Source organism: Scardinius erythrophthalmus, assembly GCF_964197995.2.
Source record: "Scardinius erythrophthalmus genome assembly, chromosome: 15".
In the NCBI taxonomy this organism is placed as follows: domain Eukaryota; kingdom Metazoa; phylum Chordata; class Actinopteri; order Cypriniformes; family Leuciscidae; genus Scardinius; species Scardinius erythrophthalmus.
The window spans coordinates 38,327,067-38,341,229 of record NC_138235.1 but is presented as its reverse complement, the minus strand read 5'-3'; the positions used below and the strand labels follow the sequence as shown (position 1 = coordinate 38,341,229).

The window sequence follows — 14,163 nt, the reverse complement described above, 5'->3', positions numbered from 1 at the left end:
GAGTCCTGCAGTTCCCGACGCATGTGTGTGCTGATGATAAGAGCATGGACTGGGGCGTGAGAGCTGAACTGGTTTATCTGGGAGTGCAGAAGGGTTTCTGCTCACCCTGAAGGCTCTCGCGCTTCACACACACCACAGCTCACGTTAAAGAGGCGCAGTGTCCCTGTTAAACACACAGCACTGAAACATGAGCCAATGCTACAGGCCATCCAGCACATTTAAATATAACAGGAATTAGCATTTCATGCATATTCATATCCCTCTCACACACACCGTCTCCTGATTGGCTGAGCCCAACGGATCCTCGCTCAGATGAGATGAAAACAAGCCGAACAATAGGAGAAGGTGGTGAGACATCAGCGAGACGCCCGCGCTATTTTAATCTCTCTGACAGCGTGACCCGCTCGCTTTAGCTGAGACACGGACACACTGTGCGAGTGTGTGTATTACAACAGGTGATGCTTGGAAAGAGCTCTTTCTGTCTTTTTTCTTTCTTTCTTTCTTTCGTCTCAGAGTTCTGACCCACTTTATGTTCTCTCCACAAACACTTACTGAGGAGAAATCTATGTCACACTGAGCCGGATAGCATTTGTTGGACACGTTGGTCTCGAGTCGCACGGGTATATTTGTGGCAATAGCCAACAATACATTGTATGGGTCAAAATTATGACCCAGAATTAATGCCGAAATCATTAGGATATTAAGTAAAGATCATGTTCCATGAAGATATTTTGTAAATTTCCTACTAAAAAATTAACCCTTACGACTGTTTTCAAAGACTTTTACACACTTCTAATTTAACTATTTTTGCATTTTGCATTGTTAAAAGATGTTCATGTATAAAGTTTTCTGTTTTTATTTCTCATCACATGAAAATGACAGCAACAGATCGTTAAATAGATGCAAAGTAACACAAAACCAAACACGGTTCATTATGCAAATATATGCATGGAAGAAGGCCAATCACAATTTGCAAACATGATGATGTCAACATTAGTCAGACATTTGAATGCTGAACATTCTGAACAGTGCATATTCAATTACATATTTCATATGGATCACGATTGCAATTTAAAAAGAGATTGTTTTAAAAAGCTCCAGGTTTGTTGTGGCTGTTTGTAGGGATTGTATATTAATATGAGTGTAAAATAATAATAATAATAATAATGATAAATAAAAATATAAAAAAACAAGAAATATTACTATTGTAATATTCACTGTAAAATAAAAAAATGAGTATTTACTACTACTACTACTAATACTAATAATACCGTTTTGATTACGGAATAATAGTTGTGCTTGTTTATAAGGCTGCACAATTTGGCCAAATATTTGGTGATTATACATCAATGTCAAATAATTTAAATGAATAATAATAATAAACATAACAATAAAAAATACTAAACAAAATAGGAAATATTACTATATTTATTTAGAATTATTATTTATTTAAATGAATAATAATAATAAACATAACAATAAAAAATACTAAACAAAATAAGAAATATTACTATATTTATTTAGAATTATTATTTATTTATAATACTTCAATGTAAAATAAAAAATAGTATTTATTAATTAAATAATAATAATAATAATAATAATGCCAGTTTAATATAACAAAAAAGCTTTTTGCAGGTTTACTGTGCTTGTAGAGCTGCGTGAGTTGGCAAAATATTTGGTGATTATTACTATAAAATAATAAAAATAATTATTAATATTACTAAATAGAAATATTAAACAAAATAAGAAATGTTCCTAATGTAATATTCACTGTAAATTGAGTATTTAATTTAAAAATAATTGTATTGATTTAATATTGGTACAATACTGGTTTGATGTGAGTTACCGGCTGAAGTTTAATAGTTCTCGAGTGAGAGGATCAGAAGAACAAACACAAACGTTAGAGGAACATCAGTCCAGATGTTCAGCATCAGCCCACAAACACAAACATGGTTTGAAACACGGAAACATCCGGATCTATGGAGGACACGATCAACAGTCCGTCCCTGAATCTGACCAGTGAAAGCAGCCGTGGGGGTCAGAGGTCACACAGGTTAGTCAGTGAGAGGCATTCCTCCGCAGTGCAAACACTGAATCAGACGAATGTTTAAACAGCTTTAAAACAAACGCACTAAACGTATAAGTGAATAAAGTACAGAGATTTGAACATGCGTCATCAGTAAAAAGTGATCAGTTGACTTAACTAAAAAATTTTAATAAACCCGTTGCCTTAAAATTATTAAGTAAATAAACGTAATACTTAATTGAAAAAATTAAGTTATGTGAACTTGACAATTCCACATTACTTAATTTTTTTGATTAAGCATGACGTTTATTTATTTAATAATTTAAGTTAAGTCAACTGACCACTTTTTACGTTACAGGGTTGAAGATTGTCTCTGATAATAATGGCCTGTGTCATATTTAATGGTGTAGATTCACATTTTATTGAGTCTCTGAGAGACATTATCAAACCACAACATGACAGATCTGAGATCAGCAACACTGCGACATGACAGACACCGCAGACGTTCAGCAGAGAGGCTCATGGGAAACTGATCTTGTGATTTTTTCGGTTTCTCCCGGTGTCTCGGTATAGAAGCGTTAAACATTAATCCTCCACAAACACATGCTTGTGTGATGTGGCTAAACTGGATGGGGTCCAAAAGCCTCGGGTGAGATCCACAACTGAACAACAGCCTAAACAAACATTTCTAAGCAGATTTCGGTTGCTCAGACTCGTGGGAGCATGTTCATCTCTCTTTAGTGTGTAATGTTGCTGTTTGAGCATGAAAATATATCAGTGTCAGTGTTTCTAAACTCCCTGAAAGTCTTGAGTTTCTTCCGGGAACGAACACGTCACAATATTCCTCATTATAATAATTCATGCGCATAATAAAGGGGCGGGGCCTGGTTGAGTTAGTCAGTAGTGTGTTAAACTGGCGGTTATGGAAAGGGGCAGGACATTTCCCAAACACATTCGAAGCGCTCGACCAATCACAACACACTGCTCTAGCCGACCAATCAGAGCACAGTGTGCTTTTCAGAAGGCGGGGCTTCATAGAGACAGGAAGTAAACAGAGCGTTACTGACAGGCTGGGAAGAGAGGAGCCGCAACAATGGAGAATATGAGGAGAATAATCAACATTCAAGCAGGAAAACCTGTTCTAGTAGAGCCTGAACACAACATCAAGACTTTGAGAAAGGGCGTAATGGGTCGTCTTTAAAAGTGTGCTTGTCAACATGGCAGGTTAAGAATGGACAATTAATTTTTGTGTGTGTGTTTGTGTTCAGGGCTGTGGTTTGTCTGGAGCCGCTTAAATCTGACAGGTCGCATCGGGTGAGGGAAATTAAACACACACAAACGAGATGTTCATGTTGGTTAAATCCTCTCAGACGCATGTCAAGACTCGATCGGAGAGAAACAGGCCGAAGCACGACTACATCTGCTGATCATAAGCTGATGTTAGTCACCAGCCACAGCCTTCAGAGAAACACAAGCAGAGCCGTCTCTGGGACTAAGAATACATGTTGACCTCCTTCTCACTCGGAGAGGAGAGCACAGGTGCATTGTGGGAAATGAGAAACCGCTTTAAGGAAGCAAAGGCTGAACTTGATCAACTCTGATCAGTGATAGACCAATATATCAACACCAGTGGACCGTTAACTGAGCCAAACCTGGCAGATCATCAGAAACAGCCGGAGTCCACCAGCACTCAGATATTTTTAGAGACGGTTTTGAAGTGAATATTGTTTAAAATACTGTTTTTTTTTTTATTGTGTAAAATATTGTGTTTTGAGGAACATGGGACTGTGAGAGGACACGGAGGGGTCTGCTGAAAAGTTAAAAATAAAAAAGTAAATATGTTAAAAATAAATAAATAAATAAATAAAAATAAATAAATTTAAATGTACAAATGGATCTGCTCAAAAGTTAAATAAATACAAAATAAAATAACTGAAATATATTAAAAACAAATAAATATAAATTAAAATAAAAAAATTAAATGTTCTAGGGGATCTGCTGAAAAGTTTAGAGAAAAATTATGTAAAATGTAAATAAATAAATATAAATTAAAATAATTAAATTAAAAGATACTTAAGGGATCTGCTGCAAAGTTTAGAGAATAATAGTGTAAAACATAAAAAAATAAATAAACCATAAATAAACAAAGTTAAAAACAAATGCATATTAAAATAAAAATACAAATACAAATTAAATAATAATGTAACTTAACATTTAAATTGTACTAAAGGATCTGCTAAAAAGTTGAGAAAACCTGTGTAAAATGGAAGTAAATAAATACTAAATAAATCTTAAAATAAAACAGATGCAAATTAAAATTAATTAATTAAATAAAAATTACAAATTAAATAAAATCTAAATTAACCATTAAATTCAGAGGTACTAAATAATCTGCTGAAAAGTTAAAGAACTAGTGTATAATGTAAATGAATTACTGACAAATATGAATTAATTAGTTAATTAAAGGTACAAGTTAGTGTTAAATGTAAATAACTTAATTCTAAATAAACGTTAAAATAAAACAGATACATATTAAAATTTAAATAAATAACATTAAATTAATTAATAATAATAATAATAATAATAAAAAACATTTAAATAAAAATGTAAATTAACATTTAAATTTAAAGACTGCTAAAATGTTAAGGGAAAAATAGTGTAAAGTGTAAATAAATAACTAATAAAATAAAATAAATACATACCTATAATTAGTTTTTATAATGTATATGAATATTAATGAAATATACACCTAACTGGGCTAACAGTATAATCTACACCTAACTATAATTTGTGGGATTTTCATTATAATTGTGGGTTTGATCAGAACATTATAAACCTCATTATAAAGTCTCATAACCAGAGGAACCTGATGACTCCACAGACTTAACACGTCAACATTAGTCAGGCATCTAACGCTGAGCTTCACACACATCTCTAATGATTCAGAAAGCTTGCGACCTGGAATTACAGAAGCCAGCGAGTCGAAAAGTGCTTCTGATCGACATGTCAACATGAGGCGTGAGCAGAGACGCGATCACACACACCTGTCAATCAAACCTTCAGATGCGTTACCATCACGATCAGCTCTGAGTCTCATCAAAGCATGCGATACTGAAGCATTTACAACAGAAAACACCCACAATGCACTGCGTTTGACTTCATCTTCCATTTCCAGTGTGATGAATGAATCAGAAGATTGAATTTTTTTGTTTTTGGACTGTCAAAGGCTGAGATATTTTTACACAAAATTGTTTTGTGTTGCCAAAAAAGGCAACACTTGATCCATTAATACTAACACTTTATCTTCTTTTCTTTATCTATTATCTTTATAAAAAAAAAAAAAAAAAAAGATTAAACTGGGAATGTTCACAGCACTTGCATATTGTTGTCCATGTTGGTTATATTGTTCTCATTTGTAAGTCGCTTTGGATAAACGCGTCTGCTATGAATAAATGTAAGTGTTTTAAAAGGGCAAAAGATAGCATTGATCTTGATTCTAACTGGACCGAATTAAACAACAACATGATGATGTCATGTGACAACAATAGAACTTATTACTGTTTGAAAAAACGCAAAAAGGGGGAAAAATTTAGATAGAATCTCGTATAAATTGAATTAAATAATAGTGCTGTCAAAGCGATTAATCAATTCTAATGGCAAACTTTGTATATATATATATGAATGTATATGCAAACTTTTGTTCGATGTGATTAATCGCGATTAATGGATTTGACAGCACTAATAAATAAATCTTAAAATAAATAATAAAAATAAGATTGAACTAACTAAAATACATTTGGCTAAAATATTTAAAATAAATAACATGTATTTAAATAAATAAATAATTTATTTATTTATTAATTTATTGATTAATTGACAAATGTAATAAATACATTATAATTAATTACTAATTAATTACACATTTATATAAAAATTACTAATCTATTTATTTAAAACAAAAAATAATACATTTCTTTGAAATAAATAAATAAATAAAAATAATAAAAATATATATATGATTATATATAATAAATAAAGTTTAATAAAAAAATAAAAATTACATAGTAAATAAATAAATACAATTATCTAATAAATAAAATATTTAAAAAATATAAATATGATTCAAATGAACAAAATGATGAAAATAAACAATACATCTAACCGTAAAGTACTATAGTGAGTAATGACGTAATTTTTTCACATATTTATAAAGCGTCTGCTAGATGATTAAAAGTAAAAGAGTGGAAACTCCTGATCTAGCGGACATGAGCAGGAACGGCCCGTTCTCTGTCGGATCCACTAAGAATCGGGAGTTAAAACGCATTTACGGTGACATGTGAAGTGCGTTTTAAAAGAGTGCATGCTTGCAATGCACTGGCCGAGTGTTTGAGCCTATATTGAGCGTGTGTGTGTGTGTGTGTGTGTGTGTGTGTGTGTGTTGTTGGCAGTAGATCACAGTGTGAATTATACAGCGGATAATTCCCTTTATTCTGGCTGGGTTTCTTTCATGTCAATGGCCAGGTGCAGCACACACACACACACACACACACACACACACACACACACATATTGATCTGGACTGTAGAAGAAGACAATTTACACTGTTAACCGCTATATGCTTGTGCTGATACATTTCAATGCAATCACGCACAGCGAGAACAGCTTGTGTTCATACACTTGTGCACATTTTGGGCTTAAAGAGCCATTTGCAGATCTGATTTAATGTCATGCAAGCAATATAAACTGCACATATTCATTATATTACAGAAGGTGTTTCGCTTTACGGCGAGTGCTCATGAGAACAGAAAATCATGAGCATCACAGACCACTACACGCTTACATGCACTTAAATAATCCGTTTATAATGGGATTGAGGGAAAAGCGTTCATGTAAACACTTCAGTCAATCAGGATGAAAAGGTGATCAGAAATAATCTGATCGACATCAAAGAATTGAGCTACAATAATAATAATAATAATAATCAATAATAATATACTAAATATACAGAAAAAACTGGAAAAAAATGTAAATAAATAAGCAATACAAATGAGATTACACTATATTACACTACACTATATTAATGCATTATTAAAAAATCTAATAAGTCACATATTAATACATTAGTTTAAAATCAAAAAGATTAGATTAACTCAAAATTGATTTAAATAAATAAATATATAAATAACTTAGATTAATATAACAATTTAATTAAAATAAGCAAAACAAATTTTAAATAAATAAATTTGACTAAAATAAAAAAAACTGATTAAATAAGTCAAATTTGATTTTAATAAATAAATGAATTTGATTAAAATAAAAATATTGATTAAATAAGTCAAATTTGACAGAAAAAATAATAAATAAATAATTCTATCAAAATATTAAATGTCAAATTTGACTGAAATAAATAAATATATAAATAAATTTGATTTAAAAAAGAAAATGATTAAAATAAGTCAAATTTGAAAAATAATTTTTTTTGATTAAAATAAAGAAATGATTGAAATAAATCAAATTTGATCTGAATGTGGCGACTGGGAACTGCTCATGCACTGAAGAATTGTTTGGAAATCGTGTAATATAGGAATATCTGAATCGGACTGCAACATTTAGGGTTCGTATAAACAGATCCGAAATCAAACTGGATTCATTTCCATTAATGTAAACGAATCTAGTCAATAAATCACACATCAGAAATCAACACACATTTCTCTGCAACAGTAAAGCTGAAGTGTGATTGTGAAGCATGACATGCAGAGAGAATCACATCGTCCAACAGGAAAAGACTGCAGGTGAGAGCAGCAGATGGAGTGAACCGAGTGTGTTCGGGTCAGAGAGTGTGTGTGTGTGTGTGTGTGTGTGTGTGTGTGTGTTAACAGATCGAGGCTGAGGACCATCTGTCTCACGGCCGCGGGGATACGGACCCGCTCTGCTCATAACCGGAGGAGATATTAATAGATAAACGCACATATGTCACATCACGGACACTCAACAGAAACCTGTTACTATCGGGACCATTTCAACACATGCAAAAAATCAGTTTATGTTATCAGTAAATATAAATCAGAATCAGAAATCAGAAATGTTTCTTGAGCATCAAATCATCATATTAGAATGATTTCTGAAGGATCATGTGACACTGAAGACTGGAGTAATTCAGCTTTGATCACAGGAATAAATTACACTTTACTAGATATTCACAGAGAAAACAGCCGTTTCAAAAAGTAATATTATTTCACTTTTTTTTTTACTGCATTTTTGATCAAATAAATCCACCCTTGATGAGCAGAAGAGACCTTAAACAAAAACATTTAAAAATCTTTATTATTCCATTATTACACTTTCTAAAGGATTAGATCTTAAGAATTAAAATTTCCTGATAATTTACTATTTATTTTACTGTTAATGTCTTTCTTTCTTCAGTCGAAGAAAAATTTAGTCTTTTTGAGGAAAACATTCCAGGATTTTTCTCCATATAGTGACTTCAATGGGGTCCAAATCGCAGATTCAAAGTTTCCTAGGGGGTCCCAGGCAAGGAATAAAAGTCTTAACTAGGCAAACCATCTTTTTCTTAAACATTTATATACTTTTTAACCACAAATGCTCGTCTTGCACTGGCTGTGATGCGCCACACATTACGTAATCACGTTGAAAGGTCAAGCGTGACATAGGCGTAAGTACCGACCAAGTGTTTACAAAGTGAACGTGCAAAGACTAAGTCAAACACCATTTATAAATAAAATAAATGAATAAAAGGTAAAACAACGAGTTTTTCACGCGTGACCTTTGAACCTAATTACGTGCAAGATGAGCATTAGTGGTTAAAAAGTATATAAATGTTTATTTTTTGTATAAAATGTCGATGGTTTGTCTAGATAAGACTCTTATTCCTCAGCTGGGATCGTGTAGAGACTTTGAATCTGCACTGAAACTCACATTTGGACCTTCAACCCATTGGACCCCATTATATATGGAGAAAAATCCTGCAATGTTTTCCTCAAAAACCTTCAATCTGAAGAACGAAAGACATGAACATCTTAGATGACGAGGGGGCGAGTAAATTATCAGGAAATTTCATTTTGAAGTGAACTAATCCTTTAATTTCTTTAAATAATTAGCTGAAATAATGAGCTGAAATACATGAAATGACTTCTTGTGTGCATAAAAACGTGATCTGAAGTCTCTCCAGAGAACAACAGTGAGCTCGTACAGTACCTTGTGTCTGCACTTCAGGACGACACCGTAAGCTCCTGCCAGAGAAAGAGAGAGAAACAAACAGGTTTTACTCAAACTTTCACCCAGTTCTACCTGTCTTTGTACACACGATTCTCAGCAGGTTCATGCAGCCGAGCCAAAACCTCCGTCCAACAAAACCCTGAGCGTTTTGTGTCTGATGAATAAAGCGACTGAAGGGAGGAGGACGGAGGAAGACGAGGCATTGATTTACACACCTGACAAAGAGAGAGAGAGACGTTAAGAGAACCGCAAGAACATCTTGTTTTCTCTTAAGACCTTCGGGACGGGATGCAACCGAGGAACAAATTGCTGCCAACACATTCGTTTAATCAGCCCAGTTCATTATAAATCTCACATGAGCGCGTTTAGCCCAAACAATCCGGCAATTGGCACGCAGGTGTTTGTGGGTTCTGGCTCTATCTCTGGCACAGATCTATAGTCCCGCAGGATCTGAGCTCATCCGAACAACAGATCCGAGAACAAGCTCAGAATCACGTTCACCACAACCTGCTCGATGTCCAGAGCTACAGAGCTCTTGTAGAGTATATCAGGGCGACTCGGTTATTAAGCTCAACATTGAGTTCATGATGGGTGGGCGATACACTGGTAGACACAGTGGCTTGTGGTTTTCCAAAGTTATGAGCCACTCAGCATTTTCACTGGCCACAATTTTGACGTTGAAACCATGGGGAAAATATAGATATTGTTAATAACTCATAATTTCTCTTTAAAGCAGCGCAAATCTGTCATATCGGCTTTATAAAATTATAATGAGAACATCATATTTGTGTGTTTGGGACATGGATTTTAATAGTGAGACTTTTGTTTTTGTAATCAGGTTAAAATTATATAGAAATTTGGTTTTAGATTTATCAGCCAATATATCGGTTATCGGCTTTCAAATATAAAGAATTATCGGTATCGGCCAAAATGTTCATATCGGTGGATCCCTATTGAAGGAGAACTCCGGTCAATTTTAACATTGAGCTCATTTTTTTGTAAATTTGGAGTGGTGTCAATACAGAGAACAACGACAAAAATCGGTGTTGCCTACACCGTGTTATCCTCTTTTTAAAATTTGCACCCTGTTGACTTCAGTGGGGCAAGTACTAAACCTGCTTTTAGCCTCTTAACATCCTTGATGTGTCATTACAAGTGCACAGGTCATGTGAGTGATTCCTTCAGAGTGAACACGAGTGAATCTGACTGCAGTAGATGTGAAAGATATGAATAAAAATGATGTTATTTCAGCCAGCGCAAATACCTGTGTTTACATCCTGTTTTCAGTCGAAGTCCACAGTAGTCGATTGTCGAGTTCGGGCGCATGATCGTACGTACTAAACCTATGCGCGTGAACTCGACAATCGACTACTGTGGACTTCGACTGAAAACAGGATGTAAATACAGGTGTGTGCGCTGACTGAAATAACATCATTTTACATCAGGAGTTTATTTAAATAACACTTGTCTGACGGCTCATGCTACCGCTAACCCGGACGTCGAGGTCACTTCAGTGTTTGGGAAAAGCAAGTAAAAGTCCTGGCAGAAAGCGATGCATAAGGATGTAGTGTAACGACGAATTATTACATTGACAACTTAGTGTTAACTAATAATTGTTGCAAACTGGTACTACCAACAAAATATTAGCGCATTCCTGGAAGTGGGCGTCGTTACACTACATCCTTATGCATCGCTTTCTGCCAGGACTTTTACGTGCTTTTACTGTAGTTTGCCTTTTTTGCCAAATAATTTTGTCAGATAAATACTTTAACCAAGTTTAGTGTACATGCATACATACATATATATATATATACAGTATATATATATATATATATATATATATATATATAGTATATATATATATATATATATATATATATATATATATATATATATATATATATATATATATATATATATATATATATATATATATATATACAGTATATATATATATATATATATATATATATATATATATATATATATATATATATATATATATATATATATATATATATATAAAACTGTAGAGAAGAACTCAAAAGCATATTGTGTTTTTTTCCCCCAAAAAAGATGATTCATATGATTAACGATGATGGAGCCACCATTTCATATTCTGACATAATAAGATGTTAAGATTTGATAACTTCACTGTCATGAATAATGAAAAGGAAAATACATTTATTATAGATCGGGATGATTTTTACTTCAGCACTGAAGAAAAATCAGACATTAAATAGCTTTAATATCTCAATTAGACAGAAATGAGATAAAACGGAGAGCAAATGGAGACTTGTGATGAAGAATCTGCTTTTTAGATGTTTCTCCTGAGAAAAAGACTCCAGTAATCTCACACGTCTCTCAGTGATACTTATATACCTACATACACTAGAAACCATTTTTACTCAGAAATTGCTAACAAATGTCACAAATACTAAAAGAAACACATTGAATTAAACATTACATTTTGAAGTAGAAATTCTTAAATACTATTTTTTTGTAAAATGTACTACAATAAACTTTGTTTTATTTACAACTTCAAAAAATCTTCTTTACAGTATAGTATTTATTAATATTTTGAATTAGCTTTTATTTTTATATTTTCAGTTTATATATTAAAGACGACCTATTATGTCTAGATGTTGTGTTCAGGCTCTACTAGAACAGGTTTTCCTGCTTGAATGTTGATTATTCTCCTCATATTCTCCATTGTTGCGGCTCCTCTCTTCCCAGTCTGTCAGTAACGCTCTGTTTACTTCCTGTCTCTATGAAGCCCCTCCTTCTGAAAAGCACACTGTGCTCTGATTGGTCGGCTGGATCAGTGTGTTGTGATTGGTTGAGCGCTTCGAGTGTGTTTGGGAAATGTCCCGCCCCTTACCATAACCACCAGTTTAACACACTACTGACTAACTCAAGTAGGGGACGTTTTTGTTTTTTTAAGTTTAAGTTTTAATTGTTAAACTTTAGCCTATTTCAAGTAACAATTAATAGTTTTAGTTAACCATAACAACACTGGTGTCTCCAGCTCAGGATATCAATGTCTGCAATCAAAAGTCTTCAATATGAACTCAAACATTTCTCATCAAAACATCATTACTGGAAGTCAGTTATGTTATTTCTGTGAAGCGAACATGAGAAGGAGTTTCAGTGGAACTACAGCGGCTTCTGTGAGAGCGACAGAACGTTCCTCCGGTCTCGTGTTCGTCAGCGTGAGTTTGTTTCTCTGAGTCTCGTTATTTATCCTCTACTTCACACTGCCATGACATCAATCACACACACACACACACACACACACACACACACACACAGACACACACATTAACCCGACCCCTAAACCTGCCCATCTCACACACACACACACACACACACACACACACACACACACACACACACACACACACACACACACACACACACACACACACACACACACACACATTAACCCGACCCCTAAACCTGCCCATCTCACACACACACACACATACACACACACACACACTAACCCGACCCCTAAACCTGCCCATCTCACACACACACACTCACCCTAAACCTACCCATCACACACACACACACACACACTAACCCGACCCCTAAACCTGCCTATCACACACACACTCACCCTAAACCTACCCATCACACACACACACACACTAACCTGACCCCTAAACCTGCCCCTCACACACACACACACACACACACATTCACACACTAACCCGACCCCTAAACCTGCCTATCACACACACTCACCCTAAACCTACCCATCACACACACACACACACACACACACACACACACACACACTAACCTGATCCCTAAACCTGCCCCTCACACACACACACACACACACACTCACCCTAAACCTACCCATCACACACACACACACACACACACACTGACCCGATCCCTAAACCTACCCATCACACACACACACACACACACACTAACCTGACCCCTAAACCTGCCCCTCACACACACACACACACACACACACACACACACACACACACACACTCACCCTAAACCTACCCATCACACACACACACACACACACACACACACACACACACACACACACACACACTAACCCGATCCCTAAACCTACCCATCTCACACACACACACACACACACACACACACACACACACACACACTCTAACCATCACACACACACACACACACACACACACACACACACACACACACTAACCCGACCCCTAAACCTGCCTATCACACACACACACACACACACACACACATAAACCAGATCCCTAAACCTACCCATCACACACACACACACACACACACACACACTAATCTGACCCCTAAACCTACCCATCACACACACACACTAATCTGACCCCTAAACCTACCCATCTCACACACACACATAAACCAGATCCCTAAACCTACCCATCACACACACACACACACACATATAAACCAGATCCCTAAACCTACCCATCAAACACACACACACACACACACACACACTAATCTGACCCCTAAACCTACCCATCACACACACACACACTAATCTGACCCCTAAACCTACCCATCTCACACACACACACACACACACACACACATAAACCAGATCCCTAAACCTACCCATCACACACACACACACACACACACACACACACTAACCCGACCCCTAAACTTACCCATCACAGAAAACTTTCTGCATTTTTACATCTTTAATAAAACATTGTTTAGTATGTTTTTAAAGTGATTTGAAATTACTCATAAATCACGTTCACGTTTTAATAGCAGTGTAATACCCATGTCATTATACACATTTCTGTCCTCATAAATCACAAAAACAAACACACTCTCACACACACACACTCCCACACTCCCACACACACACACACACTCACACACCAGTGCTGTGA

General features: G+C 35.0%; 1 protein-coding gene across 2 annotated transcripts in view; it reads right to left on the bottom strand.

The window, feature by feature from the left end:
• The window catches only part of LOC308703376 (cyclin-dependent kinase-like 5), a 71,132-nt gene that overhangs the window by 43,470 nt on the left and 13,499 nt on the right, over positions 1-14,163 (bottom strand). For both annotated transcript variants that reach the window (XM_081386812.1, XM_081386813.1), the window contains exon 3: positions 9,245-9,279. In XM_081386812.1, the coding sequence (XP_081242938.1) occupies positions 9,245-9,279 (35 nt within the window). The remainder of the gene's footprint in view (positions 1-9,244; positions 9,280-14,163) is intronic.